General features: G+C 35.0%; 2 protein-coding genes across 2 annotated transcripts in view; one reads left to right on the top strand and one right to left on the bottom strand.

Annotated features, from left to right (window-relative positions):
- Positions 1–1,349, top strand: part of spdo (sanpodo) — a 30,426-nt gene extending 29,077 nt beyond the window's left edge. Inside the window, exons 4-5 of the mRNA XM_089647905.1 lie at positions 535–655; positions 1,132–1,349. Of these exons, the coding sequence (XP_089504031.1) occupies positions 535–655; positions 1,132–1,349 (339 nt within the window). The remainder of the gene's footprint in view (positions 1–534; positions 656–1,131) is intronic.
- Positions 1,350–2,298: 949 nt separating this feature from the next.
- LOC149410895 (uncharacterized) lies at positions 2,299–9,193 on the bottom strand. Its single transcript, XM_089648465.1, has 3 exons — positions 8,994–9,193; positions 7,503–7,584; positions 2,299–7,307 (listed from the first exon to the last, which is right to left on the bottom strand). Exons 1-3 carry the CDS (start codon positions 8,999–9,001, stop codon positions 5,997–5,999), a joined length of 1,401 nt encoding a protein of 466 aa, XP_089504591.1. The 5' UTR covers positions 9,002–9,193; the 3' UTR covers positions 2,299–5,996.
- Positions 9,194–17,005: the final 7,812 nt, after the last annotated feature.

Here is a 17,005-nt window from a genome sequence, read left to right on the forward strand (position 1 = left end):
TGAATGTGAATGAAGCAAGTAGTGTGTGCCAAGAGTTGTTTGGCGGTCTGCCCTCCATGTTTAACCCGGCGGGGAAACGGCGTGATGGTTAGTTAGTTATGCAGGGCATAAAGAAGGAATGGGAGGAAAAGGAAAACTATCATCATTTACTAGTGTAGCATCTCCGAAGAACACAAACACAATCGCTTTGTTTATTATTTTTCTTCACAACAAATAACACCAATAACGAGCTTCCGTGACAGTACTAGGAATGTATTTCCTACTTCTTGCTCCAAATAACAAAATATGTTCCGTATTTTTAAACAGTTTTCAGCTAGTAGTGATGGTTAGGGATAGTTTTAGATAAATTATGGTAGGAACTAAACATATTCTCAATTCAAAACCAAACAGATGCTGTGTTGGTAGTTGGCTTGGTATAGAGAAGCCTTTTTGGTGGTCAGCCATAATATTCCATCTTTGCCTCTTGTACCTAACCTTATTTTCGTACTTTGTAATTATGATGAGTGTGACTGATGTGATGTGTTTTGTTTGCAGATAGGGCGCCACTACTACCTGGACATCGGAGTTCTGTCTGGCTTCACGTGCCTTCTCCTGGGCTTACTAGGCTTCAGATCCCGCACACACACCCTCCTGCCCAATAGGAACTACATCTCAGGTAATATCTTTACACTATTCTAAAGTCCCTTTTTTTTCAAACGCCCAGAGCGTTTTTCATTTTATGTAGCAACCTACATCTTGATTTCTCGTCAAATCAGTTCCAATTTTGAAAACGGCAATTAAAATTGTTCTTCTAAACTATGCAATGGATTTTAATAGGGTTTTCACTATCATTTAGAGAATTTCTTCCGTAAGGTTTATATTATATGCTTATTATATTTATATAAAGTAGAGAAAAATCTCCTAATAATAACCCCCCAGTAAAGATGGTTACATGTCAGCTAGTTTTAGTAAATAACTAGGAATACTTACAACAGTTTTATTATTTGCACAATTCAAATTTTTTAATTGTTTTTAATATGAATCATAACATACTCATACCAATATTCTCAATTTGTTAAATGTGTGCTGTGGAATTTAGTTTGTCAGTTTCATAAAACTAATTTAATCATAGAATTGCCGATTCTATTTCAGGTTACATCGTGTTGGCAGTGTTCTCGCTGCTGAACTGCGGGGCACTGCTGGCCCTGCTGGTGTGGGGGGGCACAGCCCTGGTGGGCACCCCAGCAGACCTCATCCAGGGGGCCGTGTGGGGGCTGGGGGCTCTGTGCATGGTGCTGGCTTCGGCCGGGGCGCTTGCCTCCTGCTGCTGTAGCAGGACCCCGCCTGACAACAGAGTGCAGGACATATAGTCAGCACCGTAAATGGATGGATGGAAGGTTGGATGTTCAGCAAGAGTGTGCATTCCCTATTTAAATTGCAGATCCCTGCCGCATAAGGGTACTGGTAAACAAACAAGACAAATTGCCTATTATCCAACAATTGTGTCATCAATAGTCTTGCTGGGCAAGTTATTAGCCGTCAAGATTATTGTATCCTGTCAAGATTGCCATCATATATAAGATTATTGTATCCTGTCAAGATTGCCATCATATATAAGATTATTGTATCCTGTCAAGATTGCCATGATATATAAGAATATTGTATCCTGTCAAGATTGCCATGATATATAAGATTATTGTAACCTGTCAAGATTGCCATGATATATAAGACAAATTCATAACACAAAAAAACGATCTCCACAATAATGCCGCCAAACTTGTATAAACACAAAATAAAAATCATAAGTATATTTATTTATTAATCTCATTCGAAATTGACAGTTTTAATTCAACCTTGGTAGCAAGTAGGTGGCGAACAAAAATGTACATATTTACGTAATGGAGCGAGGAGGAAATAGATGGCAAAATTATCGTAATATCGGTAGCCGAGCAAACTCACCGTCAAGAAAGGGCAATACGACAATCGAGACAAGAATAGGCAATACACTACAATCTTGAATCCAAAATACAGAAATCCTGAAGGCAAGACCTTGCCAGTAAGAAATTGTTACTAGAGCTAATATGCAACAACATTTAAATTAATTTCTATTTGTGAAAGATTATTTATTTTCTCCGTCAAACAAAACATGTTATGATTTAAATACTTGAAAAAATAAAACAATTTAGTTATATAATATGTAAAATGTTACATGTATTATTAAAATTTACTGTTTCCATTTTGTTTATTATCTTGTTTATAATTTTAAGCAGTTACATACAACATACAACCATTCCTTACATAATAATATACTATGATAAATACATAATAGGTGGCTATACTTAGAAATTTAAATTATATTTTTGATGGTGAATACTAGTTTTTAATTAGGTTATGTATTAATATTGTTACACTATAAACCAAATAAAATATTATAAAAACCTGGAACTTACTTTTGTTTACGAGTAATGACTATATATTTATGTACTAGAACATAGAACTATTATAAGATTATAATACCATTTGTATACTGAATTAAATACTTGAATAAAATGTTATCAAACATTTACAATTGTATTAATAATTAACATTTTATAGCATCACTGAGTACGAAAACAAGATCAAGAGATACTGATTGAAGATGTTGGACAGCTACTCCTGTCAGAACCATCCACGTCGAACCCGCCACTTAAATGTGGCACTACTTATAGAGGTTCAAGAAGAGGAAAGGAGTGTCTGCAGAGATCCTGCTACTGGGAGATTCATTTTAAATTCAAAAAAATTTACATTTTATAGCATTACTGACTACTTAACAACTCAGAACATTAGAACGTCAAAAGATGTAAATATGATAATAGCGGTCAAGACATTAGAACGTCTTTTCACGTAAACGTGCGAGATTTTACAAAAATCGATTTATTTCCATCACTAGTATACGGGTTGCCATGATTTAAAAAACAGAGTATCGATAATGAATAACGCTACGCGTCTGTATTCAAGAATATCTATGGAACGTAGAGGTGCATTATCTAAGCCGATTGAATCTGTCATCTTGTTCGTTCATAATTTATTGCGTTTCTAAATAATTTATTAAAAATATTTTAGTTTGGACGGTTAATATTTTGAGGTGACTAATAGTTTTTAATTATATTTCTTCAATATATAAAGTGTTATTTCTTTATGATACTCAGAAAAAAGTACATTTTTCACGGCTTTGAAATAATGGTAAGCGATTTTTACATATTTTTGACATTTTCATAAAATGTATATTTAGAAACGCAAATATTTACGTATAACAACACAATGCGATAGTGAATTTCATAATCTTTCCAAAACATTTTTTAGAATGAGGCTACGTTTCCCAAAACATGAGTTATGAAGCTTTTAGCAAAACTCGTAAATAACACATAAATTATCACGTTTTGACAGTTCTCAAAGGAACACATAGTAAATAAAAGTCTTTGTCTGAGAGGTAAAGCACATTTCGTTTTACTTCTGGTGAAATTGACATTTAAAATTCAATTTCTAAATTCTTCCTTGAACAATTGAATTTAAGTGATCTGCCCGGGTCCTGGGGTTAAAAGGTCTTATCTAAAATGACGTAATTAAAATCCGTACCTATAGATCACCCTTCTAGTTATATTACCTCTTTTGTGTTTCGTGTGCTTAGGACTTGCTAGACTATTCTAATTCAGTGCTTTCATATCATTTGAGTTTATTTTCTTAAGCAGGTAGTTAGAATATAATAAATAAATACTTATACATAATTAGTAAAGAGAACAAGTTTGATGTTTTATATAAGAACAGGATATCAGTCATATAATAAACACGTGCATACATTTATTATGATTCATTTTTGGGTTATTATTTTGCTGTGTTGAGTTTTCTCCTTCTTTAGTCAATGTTTCGGATAGCTTTACAGTGTCAATCATCAAATCAGATGTGTACAATTCATTTGGTAATAGATTATAGAACAATGCAGCCACTGCTTTTTAAATCTGGTCACTTAGCACGTCTAGATCCTTTTCAGGCAATATTTTGATTCTGAACAGTGCCCTTTCACAAGGACGATACTGAGAGTATCTACCACTCAGAAATGTACAGAAAATATAAAATATGAAACATATTGTACAAAATTTATTAAATGGGAAAGAATTGTAATGAACAAACAGCAAACAACAAAGATAAGTAACAATGTTTCAAATCCAATTGAAAATATTCTGAGGGTACCGCAAGGGTCAATATTGGATCCCATATTGTTAATACTCAGTGAATACTAAATACATAAATGACACAGAAAAAATACCAAAACATTGCACTGGTTTATATTGCAAAAGATAAATGTGAGAAAGCAATCAGCAATATAAATAGTCAAAATGACTCCTAATAAATAAATTAAAACTAAATATTTATAAGACAAAATACATTAATATAGACAAAAGGTTTATATTAATGACAAAAGATCTTTAAAAAGGTGGTAGGAAAGAGGTATAAACTGAAAGCGCAACATATAAGTACACATGGATAAGAGACGGTGAAGGAAACTATATACATACATAGGTATGAACATGAAACAAATGAAGCTCCACGTCAGTGCAATGTAATAGATATCTTCATCTACATCTCAGTGAAGAAATTACCTTACCGCTGACACTACTTGTCAATCTACAACATACAACTATGTAAAAGCATATTTCCCAGGACACCTTAAGAAGCCACCAACAACTATAGACCGATATGTCTCAACAAAACAACTTAGATAATGACTCAATATCAAAATCTCAGTATGGTTTTAGGAAAAACTTAAGTACTGCTGATACATACCATGATCACACAAAGCTTAGAAGGGAGAAATAAATCTTTGGCAATTTTTATAGACCTGCAAAAGGCCATTGATGCAATAGACTAATAAATCCTAGTCAAGAAACTTTAAAAAATTGTCAAATGCAACTCTACCTATTAATGAGTCACAACCATGTCAGAGCGTTCACGGTGTGTAAAAATTGATTAGCAAAAAAATAAACCTCTCCCAATCAAATAAGGTGTTCCTCAAGGAAGTATCTTAGGACTTGCAATAATGATATCTGCAACTTACACACCAAACACCAAAGGAATAATCATTAGTATTGCCAACAGTAATTTTATTTAATGAAAGCGATTGGATAACCACGTAAAAATAAGCTTTACGCTGGATTGTCCATCTGCAAAAATGTTTTAAAAAAACTCACACATAACAAAACCAAATATTTGATGTTTCCTATAATGGCCAGAGGACAGCCAACTGATGATTATGCTTTCAAATTAAAAGAGTTTCGAATCAATTCTTAAATTTAAAATATATTGGAAAATATGTTTGCCAAGTCCGTTATATATTATTATAGTAAATTATTAGCGTACACAATAATGTGAGCTAACTCAAGATTATTAAATAAATACTGAGAGTATCTTCCAGTGGCGGCTCGTGACTTTTGGGTGTACTAGAGTGCTAATATTAAATAAAATGGCATTATTGATGTTTTCGGCTACAACAACATCAATTATGCCATTTCATTTTAATATTAGCACTCTATTACTCCCGAAAGAATCGAGCCGCCACTGGTATTTTCCACTCTGGAAAGTGCCGCAAACATACTATGTATTATTTTAAATGGCTAATTTAATATATAATAATATTTAATTTATTTGGCCACGTTTCAAAGTCATGTCCTATGGATTCGGAGCGAGGTTAAGGATCTTGAGCGTTCAGCCACAGAGGTTGTCAAACATGATTGTTGTATAAACTAATTTTTAATAAAAGGTATTTGGCATTTCCACATTTAAAATGGCAGAAGTGCTAATGTGCTTCTTAAAAAAAAAGTGCCACCTAACCTTTACAACGCTGGTCGCTTCAACACAATCTATCCCACTAGACGGTACATTTTGACACAATGTATGTATTTTAATGAAACTTCATGGATCACATATTATATGTGACAGCCACTAGATCGGGTTACAAAGCACCACACTAAGTAAATAGTAAATTACGGAGATTCCACAGTTTTTCGAGAATGCATCAGAATGTGAATCTTTAAGTTATCCATCCGGTTACACGAGAAGGAACAACTGTCACAGGAGAAAGGTTTGGCAGTGGTGTGCGTGAGTTTGTGTGTGCGCACATTGTCCAGCCGCTTGCTAGTGTAGTCGCATTGCGGGCAAGCGTACGGCTTGTCCTTCAGGTGGCGTATCTTGTGGCTCTTTAGGTTCCTCGCCCGCTTGCACGTATAAGAACATTCATCGCAACGAAAAGGTCGATCATCCGAATGTGACAACATATGTTTCTTCAAAAGAGACGCCATCTTACAAGTATAATTGCACACATTACACTCAAACGGTCTTGAATCCGTGTGTCCCAATTTGTGTATTTTTAAATTCCCTACTGTTTTGGACGCATAGCTGCATTCGCTGCACGGATATTTCTTCTCAGGCGAATGGACCGCCATGTGCTTTTTCATCTGCTTGGGGAAATAGCAAGCATAATCGCATTCTTCGCATAAATACTGTTTGGCGTCTGTGTGACTCAAGGAATGTATCTTCAAGGTGCGCGATTGTTTGCAGGAATAATTGCACAGTTTACAGAAGAAAGTATGCTCGTTGGAATGCTTCACCTGGTGACTACGCAAGTTACCAGATGTTCTGCAGGTGTATTCGCACAGTTCGCAGGAGTATGGTTTGTCTTGCGAGTGCGTTAGTTTGTGAATTTTTAAATTGTGGAAAAAGCGACATGCATAGTCGCATTCGTCGCAGAAAAACGATTTCTCAGTTCTGAAGTGTCTAGTTTCGTGCTTTCTCAAGTTCTTGGGAGTGGAACCTACGTAGGAACATTTAGAGCATGCAAATTTGAGACCTTCATGCGTCATTCGATGGAGTTTGAAATCGTAAATCCGTTTGCAAGTGTGTGGGCACATATTGCATTCGTACAGTCGCAGGCCTTTATGTGCTTCAGCGTGGTTGTCATATTCCTTTGTATCTTCTGAAGTGAACGGGCACAGTTTACAGAAAAGAATATTCTTTTGAGAGTTTTCTTCACAATCTTGTTCTATTGGATCTAAATCTGTTTCTTTAGAAACATCTTCCTTTCTGTCCATTTCACATTTGATTTCTTCCAATGAATTACTATTTGAGTTGGTTTCTTTTTTTTCATTATTTTCTTCAACATTCAGATCTGGGCATTCCATCTTGATAGTGACATTGTTAACATTTTGTTCAAGTTGATTGATTTCCACTGTGTCTGACTTCACCTGACTAACTTTGATATCATCTTGAGGTGAAGATTTCAACGCCGACTGTTCCATCTGAAAATAAACAAGTCTTAGTACACTGTAAAAGGATGACCCAGGTATAAATACCCAGATATATACAAATGATGAGATGACCTTTGATAAAAGCTTGAGTTTTTGATAGCACCATACGATAATAAGAAAAATGCAAAGTTCTGTGTGTATAACAATTGTTTACAGGAAGTTTATTAGCAAGTGGCAGACACATACGGTTACCGTAGCAGGGTCGGGGGGAACTTCTATGGTGATCATGTCTTCATCTGGTGGTTCCTGCTTAATGCGCACATCGGGACTGGAAAAAGATAAACGCATCAAATCAGGGTTTCATTTTTCCACCACTTTAATGTACGTAAAGAATGAACTCCACGCAGAAAGTTCTGACACTACCATCAAGGAAGGCTCAGGGTCTATGTCATCATTTGGAGGATCTTTACAGGGAAAGGAAAATAAGATGTTTGTTTTAGGAGGGGGGAAACATAAAAGTTACAAAATATTACACAGATTAAAAACGACAATGTTGACCGTCAAAGTGGAATTGTTCATTCACTTGCATATTTAGCAATCGCACATGCAAGCAGTTGGCTTTAGTCTCTAGTCTAAAGAAGATTATTGAGGAAAAAATCCAGATAAGCTGGACATATTTAATATGCACATTTACATAGTATCAGCTCAATTTCAATGAAGAGCATCTATTTGAGTCTTCAGAGAAGGAAAATAATGCATTTAAATAGATTTTTCTTTCAAATATATATTATATACATTAAAATACAACTTTAGAAAAACATTAGTTTTTAAAAAAAACTGCAGACCTTTAACGAATGAATTGACAGGTTTCCTAATGAACTGCTTGTTCTTCAAGTTTCTTACTTTTATTTTTTGTTATCTTAAAAATAAAATAAAAACTGTATGCCACTGTATCGTGCAGTAAATCATGTTAAAGCCAATCAGGGCGTTTATGTAAATTATGAAAATAGGTTTTCAATCTATTTTCATAATTTACATGACCGAACATGGCGCAAACAAAAGACGTTAAATTAATTTGGGTAATTATTTGGAATTGCTGGACACGGATTATACGAAATATTTTTTGAATAAAACCTTCTGATTTACCTTATTTAAAAATTTCCCAAATGCAGTCAGATTTCTTTTATAGTAATTAAGGTAAATCAGAAGGTTTTATTTTAAAATATTTCGTATTATCCCTGGCCAGCGATTCCGAATATTTAGCTTAATTTGAACAAAAAATTTCATTTGAATTGAAATCCGTATAGTAATATTAACGAAATAGCTATTTAAATGTATTATTTTGCTTCACTGGAGACTGCAATAGATGCTCCTCATTGTTATTGAACTGATGCGAAGTGATTTTGTGCGTATTGAGGATGTCCAGCGTACCTGAAAGTGTAACGAAGATCGTTGCGTGATAATATTTCGCTATGGAAGATAATAAAACCAAAAGCAGACCATAATCTATTGTGGGTTGTGGCTCTAAATCATCTCTGCCTATCCTCGAGGGGGCTACTGACACATAGTAGTGAAATACACAAATTACAACATTATTTGAATATAAAACAGTTTGAGATGAAAACATAATAAATAAACCAGAACCTTTCGTGTTAGTGACGCCGCCCGAGCAAAAGTACTTCATAAAAACGTTATTTAATACTTAAACAGTAATTAAAGTATATCAGAATGACTTACGGTTCCATTTGTGTATTTTCCGAAGACACCACAGTTTTGTAGTCCTTTATTTATGTTTAGAAACGATCGTTATAGATGTAGACATGTAATAATAGTGACAGTGACATTTGACAGTTCTGGGCAGAGACAATATAACAATAAATAGCCACAAACAATAAGTATTACGTTTTGTGAGTAACGGGGCAATTTTGAAAGGGGTAAATTTCTAGGAACAAGACATAAAATGAACAAATCGTTTTATCAATAATAGCAAGCTGGAGACAGAACTTTTTGAAAATATTGAACAAAACCGAAGCTGATATATTTAGAATCCGTCATGTTGAAATTTAAGAGAATCTCGCCGGCAATAAATTACACTCATATGTTTTCTCAAAAAATGAAAAGGCATTCGTGCGTGGTCAGCCCAACAATTTGCCGAAGTTAGGCATATATTATATTATTTGTAGGCATAACGTTAGAGCGCACGTATTAATGTATGTGTGAACACCGATAATGATTCAAATTGATTCAAAATACAATAGAAATATATAAATTTGTTTTAGACCACTTTTAATTACACTACCGGTTTCGGAAGCACCCTTTCTTCGTCAGGAGAATATTCTATTTATATTTTTATTGTAAATTATGGCGAGCCACAAAGTTAATGCTTATTACAAATATGTGATTCTAAATAGTTAGGAACACTCGCCCAAAGTCCTCTCTCACCTCGCAGTAATCCTACGATACAGTACACCCTACACAAGCAAGAATAGATAAGATTATCGCCTTCTCATGGAAAAAAAACACCTGTCAGATCGCAGCGACTAGATGTTCGTTGGTTTTTTTATCCCTAGTTATCGATTATTTGTTTTTTTTATTACATACCAATCAATATCTGACGGAAAAGTCATTGGGTCAATTTTAGCTGTATAATCGATGTTCCCACAATCGACGAATTCTGTTTCTTCAGTTGAAGATGAAGGGTTGACGTCTTTGGATATAACTTTCCCGAAATACTTTTTCCGCCGTGTCCTCCGTTTTGGTAAAATCTCTTTAGTATCTCTTTGACAGTAAAATTTATGAGGAATAACACCATTCTTCAGTTTTAATAAGCCACCGACCATTTTATACTTTAGATAGTTTTCCATATCCTCTTCAACCTGAAAATAATATGTTAAATAGCTTTTAAAATAATATATAACATAAAAACAACAGCGTAAAAAGTTCACCATTTTATATATATCTACGTAAGGCATTGGAATTCTCGAAACATTTGGGTAAAGACGAATTGTTCAATAAAACGTGTTCACATCACTAATAATCAGAGATGTGCTTTATTTCAAATAAATCCATTTCAAATGGAAATGCAAAATTCAAAATGGGTATTTTCCATTTTAAATGCTTTTCTAAAAACCATTTTGCATTTTGCATTTTAAATGCTTTTCTCAATGCATTTTCCATTTTAAATGCTTTTTTGCAACATTCTTCCTACTATCTCCACTCATCTTTTTTTCATAAGCCCCAAATATCAGTCGGTCCTCAACCTCGCTATGAGAGATAATTTACATTTGTCAAGTTGCTCCCTGGTAGGAGCCCTGGCAATTGAGTGATACCATTGCAAAAAATACTGATTCAAATACTGAACATGGGGCCATGACGCTGTAATATTAAATGTTAGATAGCAGTTTCTATGTTTTTACGTTGGCAACATTAGTCCCGCGCAATTTTTTTGTGGTTTCATAATCTGTAGTCGTGGTGTTTTTGGATTTACCAACATGTAATATAAAATATTATTTTTTTGGTAAACTAATGTTTAAGACAAGATTTTTTATGCATAGCACAAGGGGTAACAATTATTATATATAAGCAATAATTATTAGCCTGAAACACTCATCTACATTGAAAAATCTCCTGATAAAAGATACATGACGCCAACGGGACTTGAACCCGTGTCCTTTCGATTTCCGGTCGACAGCTCTGACCACTGAGCTATGGCTTCTTATCTCTTACCCGCGAAATTATTCAATATATACTAGTGTTTCATTCAACAATTACTGCTTGTTACATCATGTATCTTTTATCAGGAGATTTTTCAATGTGGATGAGTGTTTCAGGCTAATAATTATTGCTTATAAAATAATCATGTAATATGGTAAGTTTTTAGATTCTCACGGCCAAAAGCATTTTTGTTGTTTGTTTTTGGGGTGTTATGCCGTGTTGCGCTAACTCCTTCTTTAGCCGACGTTTCGGACAGCGTTGCAGTGTCCATCATCAGGGCAGATCCGGTAGATCCGAAGATGTGCAACTGACTGCAACGCTGTCCGAAAAGTCGGCTAAAGAAGGAGTTAGCGCAACACGGCATAACACCCCAAAAACAAACAACAAAAAAATCATGTAATATGTTTGTTCTACATTGATGTCCATTATTAAATGACAAAATTGTTTAAAAATTCTATAATTATTTTAATTGTTTGACCTGAGAAACCATTTTGCATTTTCAATGCATTTTGAAAATAGGTAGTTTGCATTTTGCATTTGAAATGCTTTTCTAAAAACCATTTTGCATTTTGCATTTTCAAATGGAAAAGTTTTGACCCATTTCCATTTTGCATTTCTTTTATAACAATCTCAGGCGAAATTACGTAATGACATTTTATGGACATACGTAATAGGTACTACAACTATGTAATAACTAAAAAATTTCTAACTGTATCTTATTGTACTGTGTATGTCTTAACAAATAAATAAATAAATAAATAAAAAATTTCAAATGGTTTTGGGTACCCATTTTGCACATCTCTGCTAATAATACACAGAATTCACACATAGATCTATTCGGCGGATCTCTTTGCAGACCAAATTCGTCGACGGCAACATACACGCGGACATCCGGATATTCGAGGAAAAAAAAATAGGGAAAAAGTTTAAAATACAGGGAAATTTACTTATTTTGATATTGTTGTCAAAAATACTCAATTCAATCTTGGGAAATTTTGAAATATTCTGGGGGCATTCTGAAATGATGGACTTTGAAATTCCCTTTACATAAACACATTCTGAAATCTAGGGACATTTTGATATGAATTTAAGGAAAAAAATGGCATACCATCACTGAATGACGTTATACCCATCGTCTGCGAAAGTCCATGCTCGGCGAACAGATCTGTTGCGTACTTTCACACACGGATCGGTTCATGACGGACAGCGGACCGAGTCGATCAGTTCATCGCAGGAATATACGGCGGATCCGTGTGTGAATTCTGCGCATAAGAGTCAAGTCAAGTGTCAACAAACTGTCAACGCGCGCCAACAAAAATAATAGAATGATATACACAACCGTATATACTTATAAATATATATTTATAATGTATATAATTATATACGTTATTACTGCAAATAATAATATGGTTAGTAGGTACTTGCATTGAAATGGTCTTCGCAACAGTAGAGACTGGTTGAACTTGATAACGGCACTAGATCATTGCGTTTCATGTTATGGCACCATTTTGTTCGTAGCACTGCATTTTTTGGAACTAGGAAAAATAACTTGTTTGGCGTTTTCAAAGTAGTGTTCTTGCATTTAGGCACAATACAGTACTTATAACATTTGCGTCTTCCCGCCATAATGTTTAAAACGAAATTAAATCTTAAAAACAAGACGAAAAAACGAACTGACGAGAAGACAATACAGTTCGCAAAGGACCGCCGCGAGCCGTTGTGAATTGTGTCTCGTGACGTCACGGATATTTTGAGCGGTCGTTTTCATCCATTTTTCAGCGTTGCCATATCTAAAATACCTAAATGAATGTTTAAAATCCCAAAGTTGGGGAAATCCACAAGTTCCTAAAGAAATAAATCATTCTACCTCAAAAATTAAAACACAATTCTATCGAAACATTGAAAAATTTGGGGAATTCCACCCGAATTGAAAATCTTGTTCGTTTTTATCCAAGTTTACTAAGGCTTGTAATTTTTTGAGATATTGAAAAACGAATTTTACTTAAAAATTGCTTCTAATTAGATATAATTGTTTCTCGTTGAGAAAAATATAAAACAAAATGACAGATGCTTTAGATCAAGGCTGCCCAACCTTTTTAACAGTAGGGCAAAATTGACGATTTTAAAGTCACTGGCGGGCCCATAGACATATGAATTATGTCTGTGGGCGGGCCACTGACTACTGACGGTTCGTGACGGTTACTATTTTTGTTACCTAAGCTTTTTTAATGTCTTGTTTTATGCAACAAACAAATAAACATATTGAAATTTTATTTTCGTTTCTTAAAATAATAAAATAAATAGCATCTACTGCCAAATAACGAAACAATATTTTATGTAACAAAAATCTAAATCCAAGTAATTGGTAGAATCAATGTGATTTCTGACGTAACTAACTAACCATCACGCCGTTTCCCCGCAGGGGTAGGCAGAGAGGATGGACCGCCAAACAACTCGGTCACACCACACACTCCTTTCTGATATTGTTTTTGTTTTAATAATTCTCCTATGTTAGGAGTCAGTTCAGATGTTGACAGTGGCAACAAATCGGACATATGTTGCCCAGTTAGAGATGTGCGGTATTTACTTTTTACAAAATTAAGATTAGAAAAAAACACAAACATACTCGTCCGTTGATCCAAAACTACTTAAAAATTGAAATGCCAATCTTCCTTTGGCACCAATTTCCATAAATCTCCAAATTCTTCTGAAGAAGTTTGTGAATTTGAAAATATTTTTTCTGCAAAAAGGTTTTTCAGTGCAGAATGATTTTTCAGTTCAGTGGTTCCAACTGGATATTGGCAGGATAACTAATTATGGTAAATTTTGGATAGGGCCTGACACGCTTATTACGAATAATTTTTAGAAAAAAACTTTATATTCGCCTTAATTACTATAAAAGAAAACTTTTTGCATTTCGGGCGGCGGAAAATTATGCATTTTGATTTTCAATTGCGTAAAACCAAAATTCACTCCGCGAATCGATGTGGCGACATTAGGAACGCACTGTTATGTTGGTATCACTGATGCATTAACAAGAGCTAAATACGACCGTTGCTATCTTCGTGGGATACCTAGGTTTGTGTAACATGGTTTGTGATACAAAGGAAAGTGATAAGATTGAATGCGAAGGAAATGGATGGTCTAAGCATAGACGAAACATGGAACCACATAAAAGTGTGTCTTTGTGAATCTGCTAGGGAGGTTTGTGGAATAAGTACGCAAGGTAGGAAGAAAGGTGATGCATGGTGGGATGATGAGATTAAAGCACTGGTCTCAGAGAAGAAGAAAGCATGGTTATGTCTGATTGCGGCTGGCAGTGCTTCCAGCGAAGAGAAGTATCGAGCGAAAGAAGTATGTAAGGAATGTAAGAAAAAAGTAAGAGTTGGAGTGAAAGAACGAAAGAAACGCCTGGAAGAGGAAGAAGGAATGAAAATGACAAACCATTTCCAAGAAAACATTAAGTTGTTTTGGAAAGAAGTCAAAAGGTCCCGGAGTGGCCCAGAAAACGGAAGCATGAAAGTGATAAAATCAAAAGATGGAAAAATGTTGACGAATGAGGAAAAAATAAAAGAGAGATGGATGAATTATTTCGAGGAAGTCTTCGAAAGCGAAGTGAGTGACAGTGATTCCAGCGGTGAATCAGATATGAATGACGATGGAGTGAATGTTACCGAAATTAGCATGGATGAGATAGAAAGTTCGATTAAATGTATGAAGAATGGTAAGGCTGTCGGGTTTGACAATATTGCTGCTGAATATTTTAAAGGAGGTAGCCGTATAATTCTCACATGGTTGTGCAATCTTTTTAACCAATGTTTAAAGGAAGGTTATACGCCTTTAGACTGGAGAAGGGCTGTGATAATGCCATTATACAAAGGTAAAGGGTCACGTATGGAATGTGGGAATCATAGGGCTATTAGCCTGCTAAGTTCAGTTGGCAAGCTGTATGGTAGAATTTTGATTGAAAGAGTAAGAAAGGAAACAAAAGATAAAATATGGGATGTGCAAGGTGCTTTTATGAGTGGAAGGGGGTGCATGGACCAGATCTTCTCATTGCGTATGCTCACTGAGAAGTTTCTGGCAAAAAACCAGAAACTTTTCTGTGCCTTTGTAGATCTACAAAAAGCATACGACCGAGTCGACAGGAAAAAGCTATGGAAGGTGTTGTCCAAGTATGGAGTGAATACATATCTGACTCAGGCAATCGCGTCTCTGTATGAGGGAAGCGTTGCATGTGTTAGGGTAAACGGTGGTTTTACGGGGTGGTTTGATATCACAAAAGGTGTTAAACAAGGCTGCGTAATGTCACCGTGGTTATTCAATCTATACATGGATGGGACGCCCGAGGAAGACATGGCACGATCAAGTGAATCAGATACTAGAGTCGGGCCATGTCAAGAGTCAGAATAATAGAAGAGTATGTATGAGACGATGTATGAATGTAAATGAGGCAAGAAGTGTGTGCCAAGACCGAGTTGTTTGGCGGTCCGTCCTCTCTGCCTGCCCCTGCGGGGAAACGGCGTGATGGTTAGTTAGTTAGTTAGTTAGGAAAGTGCCCCTTAATAACGCCTGCTCGCGTCAAGGCAAGAAAAACATCCCAGTTTTCAAATAGTTTACCGGCTACGCTAGGTTTGTGTAACATGGTTTGTGATACAAATCCATTTGTCTTCCACGAAGTTAGCCATAGTCGTATCTACGCAATGTATCAGGGATACCAACATAACAGTGACGTACCTAATGGCAGCTGATTGCCGCCGCATCGATTCGCGAAGTGAATTTTAGTTAACGCAATTGAAAATTAAAATTCATAATTTTCCGCCGCCCGAAATGCAAAAAGTTTTCTTTTATAGTAATTAAGGCGAATATAAAGTTTTTTCCTAAAAAATATTCGTAATAAGCGTGTCAGGCCCTATCCAAAAATTACCCTAATTATTTCAGTCGAACTAATTGTGAAGGATTAACAAAAAAATTTAAATTTTGTTTTGTACTTTGTCCTGGAATCTGCTTTCAAACTACTGTAATAAGCATTTAATTTTATCTTCATACTTTTTGGTGACAATATTGAGCTTCTCTTTCAAATCTTTGAGTATGGGAAAAATTGTATTGTACTCGGATATTGAGTATGGGGAATTTACGTCTGTGAAGAGCTTTTGAACGTATGTAATTTATTTAGCTTACTACCGGCTCCATTATATCATTCAACTTTATGTCCTTTGCACACCACGCCTCCTGGTGGATGATGCAATGATACGAAAATATTTTTCGATCCAAGTAATTTTCAAATTGGCGGGTATTTTGAAAATGGTTCACGCGGGCCACTTATAATTCGTTCACGGGCCACAATGTGGCCCGCGGGCCTGGGGTTGGACAGCCTTGCTTTAGATGATTTTGCAGGAAAAACTTGCATTGACCTACAAATTACAGATAAAACTGTGCTCCAAGCTCATCACGAGTTTTTGCTGTTTCAAACAACCAGATTTTTCGCTTTACAGTTTAGGAAAATCATTTCATTAACCCATTGGCCTCCGAATTGTTTTGTACCGAAGTTTTAAATCTGCAGTGGTGTACTAAATCTTACATAACTTTTAAACTAAACATGCAAACGAAACAATTTTTTTAAATTTACTCGTTCATTGAATTCAGGTATGCAAAAAATATATGCAGTTTTTAAAAAAATAATAATAATATGATTAAACGAGGATATAAAAATATTTTTTTTATAAAACCCATTTTTTTTTCTTTTTTTTAATAATTGGATTAAGAAAAGTTTTACATTAATCATACTTATGACCATAATATATTTTATTTCAATTTGGGCTGATGTTAGCCGCCCACCACGCATTTTACGAACAAGCTTGTCAATTCCCGAACCACAAGCTATTTAAAAAAAAATTCAATGACGCTGAAATATAACAAAATTTCAATCGTAAATATCAGGAAAAAACTGTACCAACGGAGTCCTGCCAATTACTACGAAATGAATGCTTAATTATCTACAGAGCGATTGGCATTTAAAATTTTAAACACAGATG

The sequence above is a fragment of the Hesperophylax consimilis genome, chromosome 27, assembly GCF_061612785.1.
Source record: "Hesperophylax consimilis isolate HC1 chromosome 27, BYU_Hcon_1.0, whole genome shotgun sequence".
NCBI lineage: Eukaryota > Metazoa > Arthropoda > Insecta > Trichoptera > Limnephilidae > Hesperophylax > Hesperophylax consimilis.